Source organism: Pecten maximus, chromosome 18 (assembly GCF_902652985.1).
Source record: "Pecten maximus chromosome 18, xPecMax1.1, whole genome shotgun sequence".
Lineage (NCBI taxonomy): Eukaryota > Metazoa > Mollusca > Bivalvia > Pectinida > Pectinidae > Pecten > Pecten maximus.
In genome coordinates, this window is record NC_047032.1 from 21623628 (window position 1) to 21633651 (window position 10024).

Sequence of the window (10024 nt, forward strand, 5' to 3'; positions counted from 1 at the left end):
AGGTCAACGTTATAGTCGCTTTGCAGTGCTGTTTCACTGGTATGCTTTATCATGGACACATTAACATTATAACTCTGTCGCTCCAATACGTCTCTTTGTCCACGTCTCCTTTATCTCTGAAGTAGAGAACATTAGGAACTATTTTATCAAAAAGAAAAACGAACGTATTGGACAAATTAAACGGATTTGTTTGAAAGATGTTTTGCGTAATATCAGTATACATGCACTTAATTTGTTGATAATATATATGTCGAGTTACTTTAGTATTCAAAGTCATTTTCTATTGTGGTCGATATGGGCAATGACATATCTAACATGTCACGAATGGTGACTGAAATTGGACCATGGCATATCAAACATATATTACAAATGCCGACCGAAATTTGACAATGGCATATCTAACATTCCACGAATGCCGACTGAAATCGGACAATGACAAATCTTACATATCATGAAAGTCGACTGAAATCGGACAACGACAAATCTAACAGCAAGCGTTAAAGCAGGAGCATTAAAAAAGACAAGGACGTTAGTAGATTCCTTTTGATAGTGCAGAACTGATGTTGATGCTGATGTTGCTACCTCAGTGAAGTAAACTATCGAAGAGATTCAGCAGGACTCCCTACCCACTCACATTATAATGACAACGGGCCAACTCAATTGCTCCATCCTAAAAATGCTGAGCGTGAAGCAGACGTAACAACGACTCTGGTTAGAGTTGTATGACCGGCCAGGGACATACACTCAAAGACTTCCTCAACATGAAAGCATGTGTTATCAACTACAGTTCCACATATTTGAAGCCAACATGCGAATAAAAAAAATAGGTTAAACACGAAATAAAATATGTGTCATATTGGTATGATTACATTAAGTGTTTGTAATATTTATGCAAAAGTTTCTGTTTGTTTCCAAAGGTGTTCAATCCAGATCCATAAAGCGATGGCACTGCAGTGGCATTTGTTAATTTTACTGTCAACTTTAAACATCGATGTCAATGGCATATATAATCCCTCGAGTGTCTACGATGAACGCTCTTATGAACAAAAGAATTCATTTGCATCTCACGAACTCTCCTTTGGATTAGCCGATTGTTGGGTTGGTATATATATATATAGATATATATGGGAAAGTAGAAACAATAATCGTTTACATATACTTAATTTTATTTTTCTTCAAACCTAATTAAATGTACCAATGCTATCAAAAACTTTTCACCGATATCATTTAAAACTGCTTTAAATTTGATCGCAGTTGCTTCTTGTACCAGAAATTTAGATAATCACTTAATTAAAATTGTTTTGAAATGCCACATTGTTTTTGTAAAGCATCTTACCATACCATACCATACCTGATTCTTGAGATGTTTGAAAATGTAAAATTTTAAAAATGGCATATCTTGGCCACGAATTATTTCCATCAAAAATTAAAAAGAAACAAAGTTTGCAACAAAATATGATTTTCTTATATAATAAAATTAAGCCCTTCCTAGGGCCTACCTAGGGGCCATGGAAACAAGACGCCCCCAGAGGGCCTGTATCGCACACCTGGATGGATTTGACGAAGCATCAAAATAATTTTCATGTTCAATTCGTGAATAGCTTTATTTGTTTATATCGAAAAATGCTATATATATGGTTATGGAGTTGGGATCACCATGGTTTCAAAACTAAAACCAAGAAACTAATTTCCTAGGGGTAGGGAAGACTCCATGGCCTATGATTTACAACATGATTGTGTTTATCTATTTATGTCCAACAATGTTTTAGGGACCAACCAACCAATTGTTTTTCCATGGACTTTAGTGTTAACGTTTTAGTATATCATTAAAATTCTTGAATTCAATATGGCAATTATGGATTATAACGAAAGTTAAGGGTCTCATATAACACGTAATCAAAAACAAAGTTGGGTCCTTCAGTTCAATTTTTTTCCAAGGTAGCCATTTTGAAAATGGGTGAATTTCGCAGTAAAAATTCTCAAAAATCTGAAATGTTTACCTGTTAATTAATATAACGTGAACTTTTGGGAAAAAAGTCAATCGGTAAAACAAAATTTATATCAGCATTTCTTATGGATAGTTACCTATCAGGCTACATATCTATTTTCTAACTTCATAACATACTGGCTGCCAGACATTTTATCCCTGGCTCAACTGGCTCAAAATCTATTCTTTCAATTGGTTGGTTGTTCCCTATATATGGTTATAAGGTGGGGATATCAACAGTTGCAAAGCTAAAACCAAGAAACTAAGTTCCTAGGGTGGGGAAGACCCCGGGCCTATTTATACAACATGATGATGTTTATTTATGTCCAGCAATGCTATATATAATTATGGGATGGAAATCTCATCATTTTCAAAATGTATAACAAAGAATCTAAGTCCCTTGGGGGTGGGAAAAAACCCAAGAACCTATATCAACATCAGGGATTGTGTTCACCTCTTGATGACCAATACTGCTTTATATGGTTAGCGGGTGGGAATCTCTACGGTTTCAAAACTATAACCAAGACCACCCACCATTTATGCAACATCTATTCCCCTTCCCCAAAGGATTTTGTTACCAACATTTGCTTGAAATCAATTCAATACTTTATGACTGGTCGCAATTTAAAGGATTTGTTTCTATTTCCCAGCCCCTCAGGTCGCAGGGGGTCACAGCCACCATTTATGCAAAAACTCTTCCCCAAGGTTGCTTCTGACCAAATTTGGTTCAAATATATTCAGTAATTTTTGCCAAGTAGCGATTTGAAGTAAATGTTGACGGACGACGTAAGGACGGACGCCGCGCCATGGCATACGCTCAGGCGAGCTAAATATTAATTTTTATACACAGCAAAAATAGTATATCAAAAGATGATTGTTTAGTTGACAATTCCACCATTCTTTATCTCATTTTTTTAATGTGAGTTTTTGTTTCGTACCTTAACTTCGTAACTAGCGAATTAGACAAATGGGAAAATGTAAGGCGTAAGGCATGGTATTCCATAATACAAAGCAAGATATTGTTCACCAGTTGAGACACAAATATTCTTTACTTTATTTCTATAATGGCCCTAGTGGAATACAACTGGGATTAATTGAGACTTTCTCGTGTTAAAATTCAGAAATAAAATTGCTGTGCATTATCTGCTTTGGTTTATTTAATCAAAGTAACTAGAAAAAAAGAAGAAAAAACTGTTGACCTCGAATTCGAACACTATATAACCCTTTCATTTTTGTGTAGAATGCCGTATAGTATATGTCCATGAAATTCTTCCTTTGATTTAAAGATTTTAGTTATTATACTGCTTAATTGATAGCGAAATACTTTTTATTTTAGCGTATATTGCTTATATTCGCTGCATAAAACTGTAAACCAGTATGTTCTTATATCATTTCATGAGGATTTGGAGAGTTATCTACAAACTAACATGAACTCCTCAAAGCAAGAATCCCGAACCGCTGAGGTACGATATTTTTTTTATTACAAAAGATGATAATAGACGTAGACTGAAAATCACTGATTTTTAAAATGTGGCCAAGATCGATAAATAATTATGATAACTACTGTTTTAATTTATCTTGTCGGTTCATATTTTTTTATAATCATTATACCCTTTGATCCCAAATGATATTGAAGTGTATATAATTAGAATCAACGACTCTTTCTGTCAACTATTTGAATATCGAATGATTTTTCTTATGTCTTTCAGAACTTTATATCGCACTTATATACGTTTCGGGGAAAATTCTGCGCTTCCTCCATAAGATATCACGGATTTTCAGCAGCCGTAAGTACTTCTTGCGGTAATATGGTCCATAATGTCGTCTTTGTTCGACATTATAGTTTTTGTTCCTGTCAACATAAAATAGAAGATATAGTTATAACTCTACCTCACCGACGCATACCCACTCGTTGACATCATACTGACAGCGGGCGAACTAAACCTATATTTAGTTGCCTCTAACGAATGTCTAACGTACCGCGCTTCCTACAGGTATAATTACAATTACATGTTGACCATATATCATATAGATTGATAAGATACTATTTTATTTTTGGACAGAAGATGAAGTTATATTTCCTATCTATTGAAAATGCAGATTTTTTTATTGCAATATTGATACAATATTCATTATTGATATAATTTCAGGGAATTACTGAAGAGTCTGTAACTTCTGGAAAAGACGAAGTTACTTTATTTCAGAGTGGAAATGTATCTACGACTGACAAAGAAAAAGACGAACTGGAAATTAACACATCACAGGAAAGTGGAGAATGTAAGTTAATATTTCACCTCCCAGTGATTTCACCGTAAATTATACCCTTTTGAAACCATCACATATTAAGGGAATCTTTTGATCAAGCTTCGAACGAAGGCGAGGGGCTCACAAGGAGAAAAACAGTCTTTAAACGTCTATTTTTATATGAAAATTAGGTCATGCATGACAATTCAATTGTGTGGAGAAGAAAAGCCGTCGCTGGAAAAATATAATCAACTGTGAAGTAACCAACACTAAAATGTGTTCTGAAACTCATTGATACATATATATGCGCATTAGTAACATGTTTGTAAAATGAAATTCGTTGCTATACATTATGATAGAAATAAATAAAACGTTTACGTTAAGATATAATAGAAACCAATTAAAAAATGGTTGAGGCTTTTAAATCGCCTTTTGTCGGTTGTCCGTAGCAGTTAACATTTTTGACTTCAAGTATATATGTAAGATGGTTTACCAAAATAGTGAATTTTATGTGAATTACATGACCCCGGGGTCGCACAATTTCCCCCGTGGAGGGGATAACCTTCACTATATATGGTTTATGTAGGGAAATAATATTTTGAGCATCATTTGTTGAATAACCATAGAATAGCAGTTTGATGGTATACACATATTGCTCCTGACGGGATAAATTGCCCGAAATTAAAAAAAAAATCTTCTTAGTATCTTGTTTCCCCAACAAGTCTAAATATATAAAATACACAAATTGGAACCAATGGGAATCAACAATCGGGTGAACTTTCTGGAAAAAAAGCGGCAAAATTCAACTTGGTTTGGTTTTGGTTTATTTTGTTTAAAGTCCTATTAACAGCTAAGGTCATTTAAGGACGGCCTCCCGTGCGTGCGACATGCATGCGTGTAGTGAGTGCGTATCTGTGTTTTGGGAAGCTGCGGTATGTTCGTGTTAAGTCTCCTTGTGATAGGCCGGAACTTCTGTCGATTTATAGTGCTACCTCACTGAAGCATACTGCCGAAGACACCCAGCAGGCACCCCACCCGGTCACATTTTACTGCAACCGTTAAATCTCAGGTGGCCACCTATTGGTCATCATAATTTCAGATCAGTCCCAAAATTGAACATTTATAACAAGAGAACCTCCGTAAGAAATAGTGGCGTACGCAAGACGGATGCCAGACGAAAAGTGATTTGAAAATCCCATCATCATCAAAATAAGCATCTTCGATAAAAAAAAGGGTTGTATATTGTCCGTCCATGTAGCATTTGCAATCATCCCTTACATATCCGTTGGTATCTTGTCCATTATACCTTTGATATGAATATAAAGTAATGAGCAACATAAAGTACTAAACTTTTATTGAGTTATCAGAATGAATCCCAACATCAAATGTTAAATCAGATGTTATTTTTATTTTATCACAGCACAACTAATCAACGTTGGAACATTGATCCCAGTGTAAGTATGATTAAGGGTTCACGGGAAGCTGAGCATTGTTTTGCAACATCTATGGTCCATCATGAACATTCAGACAGGTTTTTTTCGTATCGCTAAGAAAGTTCACAAAAATGATTGTTCATTATTTGAATACCATAAGTTAACAAAGAGTTATATGTAAAACAAAATTTAACAGTGCGATCGATCCGTTTCCTCGTTGCGCTGATTGTTTTACAAGCGATTTCGTTACCGTCAGAAAGAACAGTTTATCGTGCCTTTTCAAATTTACCATAGTTTACATGTTTATGAATAATGCCAAAATATGATAACATTACGATTGCTTATGGTCTATATACGATACAATCTTACCTTTGTTTTACATTAAGGTGACATGCTGTATTATAACTCTACCTTAATTATCGGAGCATGCTTTTGTGTTTTGATACGTTGGTCTGATATTGTTTAATGTCCTATCAACAGCTATGGTTATTTTAGGACGACCTCCCATGTGTGAAAGATGAATGTTTATGGAGAATGTGTATGTGCGTTTTGGAAGACAGCGTAGCATGAGTTTCAGTCTTGTGACATGTGTTTGTTCGGAATACCATTTTTTAATCTCTTTTTTTTTTGGTATTCTGACCGACAGGGTCTGGGTGATCTAAAGCCATCACCCTTTGTCCGTCGTCGTCAGCTGTGTGTAAACTCGTAACATTTCAAACTTCTTCTCATGTGATCAAATGATCCGAAATGGTCATAACAAATTGTTATTTTTCGGTTTTATTTTGTATTGGTTAACGTCCTTTCAACAACTTAAATCATTTAAGGGGAGACATTTAAGGATGGCCTCCCCTTTGTGCGAGATACATGCGTTAGGGTGATGAATGTGCTTTGGGAGGCTGCAGTTTGCTTGTGTTTGTCTCCTTATGAAAGCGCGGGACTGGTGCCGACTTTAAAGAGTTTCCTAACTAAGCATACTGCCAAAGACATCATCTGGACACCCCACCGCTGACATCATCTGGACACCCCACCGCTGACATCATCTGGACACCCCACCGCTCAATTCATATTGATTATTATTGAGGTCGGTCCGAAATCCAAGGCAGTCGTCATCTTGAAGATCTCAGTTAAACCTTCGAAAGTTCCACCACTGAAATTCAGCTCAAACTTGCTGAAATAATCTTGACATTGTTTTGACGAAGTGTTATTTCGGGTAGGTCGAAAATCCAAGATGGTCGCCATAGCCAGCGTACTGCACCTGGTATAGCACAATTATCGCCGGTGTCGCTGAGTATCTATATTAAAAGATAACTTGGGTATCAAGATGAAATGACCGTTTAGGCCCTCTATTTTAGCACTTCCTACAGCGGCATGAATACCAAAGAACCACACAGACAAATATATATATATAAATCTTAAAATAATATGTTGAAACATTTCACCAAAACCAATGGTGCATATGGCATTGATTTTTGTCATAACCTATAAACTTTATTTATTTTAAAGAATTTGCGAAATAAGTTATATCGACTTTATGTCCGATCGGGGAATCAAAACCTCTGCAAATTAGGTGTCCGGCAAATGTGTTACTTCTGTGCCACGCGGTCACCAAAACATACGCAAAAACTCAAAATATTTACGTTAGCATAAATACATGCTAAATTTGTTGTTAGAATATACTTGTAATGGTTTACACATATTTTGTAGTATTTTTTTTTACATCATCTAGATACGTTTAGCTGGTTCATGTTTACTTTTTTATGCGCAATTTTCAGATGTTTAGTGGGTCTTGGATTCTTGTCTCTTGTGCTTTTGAAGATATGCCTACAAGGTAACCGTATGCATTCCGTAAATTAAAAGACAGGTTCACACAACCACATAGAACATGGCTTATTTTTGAACTGTGTATACAACAGAAATTGGCTTTTGCTTTTCATCCAATCAACAAAAACATGGTGCATGCTAGTTAGTCAAGCCCGCACGTTACATAATTTTGGGGATTTTAAATTTAATTTAACTGATCACATCTCAAACTCAGTTCATACTCGAAGATTTAGGGGATCTTCAAATATCACGCCGTTAGAACTTAAATTCTTTTAGAACGAAGGAGGCAAATTGATGTTTTGTCATGCATATTTATCACCCGTTCTTCACAATGCCTCGATAGTTTTGGGAAGTTGTAACAAAACACAAATACAGGGAATCACACAAATTAAAAAAAACAGCCAGTGAAAATCATCTTACACAAACCAATACTTCCACCATCAAAGGCAATTTTAGAATAAATATAAAATCAAATCCCGTTTTTTTCTATTAACATATAATTCACTGCATGGAATGGCCCGGATATAGATTGAACAAACTAGCACTTGATTAAGCAAGCTGTTTATATTGTCTAAAGTCAATTTCACGACAAGCTGTTATTATTCCGAAACCTCATACACAAATAATGAAAAGGAAAATGTGTTACTCTGGAGTTGTCAAATTGGATTCAATACCCAGCAAAATCAAGACAATTAGTGAATTTTAAGTCACAGTCCGAAAACTCATATTGCAGTCTCATTAACAAACTGATTAGCTTAATCTTTATGCTTATATATATATTATGTCATATTCTGTATGAAGTATCGGCTTAACTAGCTCATGTTGAATATTGTTACTTTGTCGGTATTGCCGAAAGCAGGATACTGTCCAATAGAAAGAATAGTATGAGCTTGTAATGGATTATAATTATTTTACATTTGATGCAGTTGTAAAATGTTAATGTTTTTTCTCATATAATCTAAAATACTTTAGCTAGTTTTGTTCCTCGATCATACTCTATATATTGCTTGATATTATGTCTGTGCAATGTGTTTTATGTCGACTCCATTGGAGATGGGTCTTTTGCTCAATGGGTGTTCGACGTTTAAATAAAATTATTTGATTATTACACCCAATTACAGATCGATGTCCAATTAAATTATTCGTGTATGGACCAGACGCAATAAAATCAATTTCCAAAAAAATATGACGCACTAATACTAATTTGTCCCGATATTGGGGTAACAATGCTTATTTCATTCATTTCTTGTAGGCAGGAGTACGCAGAGACCTGAATCGCCGAGTCCAGACAATACGTCCGGTAATATGTGAACTTGTTCTTTCCTAATATGATAAGTACTCTCAACTGATTTCAAGTCCTTTATGTAGAAATAATTGACCGCAACAAGTGTAAAGAAAATAAAATAGAACCGAACAGCTGATTTGAATTTGACGAAAGTTACCTAAAAGTTATCGATGGATCTTCAGTGGTGTAGTGAGCATTGTTCATACGAACGCGGATTAATGTCAATTTTATTTTGTTGCTCAATAGTTTGTATTAATAACAAAGAAATAAAGTTGACATTTCCTATGACCTCACATTTTTATGGCGTTCTAGGAAAATCGGCACCGGCTTAAATGTCGCCCATTTTTGTGTTTTGCCTGTGTATTATAATTGATTGTATAATAGATTTTGAGCAAGTCTGGGCTGAAGAATCCTTGTGTTGGGTAAAGGAGAACCGATTTTGTATAAATGGTGGATCTGGATCAACCTCCCAACTTGCACCCCAGTAGGGTCCTCAGAAGCTAGGTCCAATACGAAAAATACAATGTAGAGCAAAGTTATAAAATCCGTTTATTGTAGATAATTAATGGATTTGACCTTATTGAACCTAGAACATCTTTGGATGAAGGGGGACAAATCATGTATAAAATTTGGGAAATGGTGTATCCTTTACAATCCCACTTATGACACAATGAAAGAACTGGGTCAATATTTGGCGTTCCTGGAGAAGGAAAACGCACGAGCAAAAGGCCGGTTTCAATAGGGTTTAGAGGAAATTCTTTGATTTACTTCTTCTTCTGTACAAATAATGATTTTGTTGTTTTCTTCAATAGAATTAACTCGGGAATATCACGAATCTGATACAATTGACATTGCAAGTGTTGACTCTCTACATGCAAGTGTAAGCACATTTCTTTTTTGTATATTTCGTTACTTTATACATCTCTTCTATGACAGTTGAAGTATGGTTTCCTTCCTCAATCAATTGTTTTGCCGATTCTAAACATAGGAGAAATATCTAGATACCACACTCAGCAGACCGCGTTCTCTGAAAATTTTAATGAATGTACATTTTGAGTATGTACTGACCGAAGCACACAATCAAAAGGCATGTTCCATGAAAATATATCTATATAATTCCACTCTTCTTGAAGACAGCTTAAACGTGATAAACTACGTGTGCATCTTTTTGAGATTTTCGATTTATAATCTGGTGTATAATGTGAGGAAGAGTAACGTTTAGCCTCTTATTGCACCTGTGTTTCACCTGTGTCT

The 10024-nt window shown here is 35.3% G+C and overlaps 1 protein-coding gene across 1 annotated transcript; it reads left to right on the top strand.

Annotated features, from left to right (window-relative positions):
- Positions 1–957: 957 nt before the first annotated feature.
- On the top strand, positions 958–8796 carry LOC117316306. Its single transcript, XM_033870848.1, has 7 exons — positions 958–1098; positions 3388–3450; positions 3697–3774; positions 4138–4264; positions 5652–5685; positions 7437–7492; positions 8738–8796. Exons 2-7 carry the CDS (start codon positions 3415–3417, stop codon positions 8794–8796), a joined length of 390 nt encoding a protein of 129 aa, XP_033726739.1. The 5' UTR covers positions 958–1098; positions 3388–3414.
- The last annotated feature ends 1228 nt before the right edge of the window (positions 8797–10024 follow it).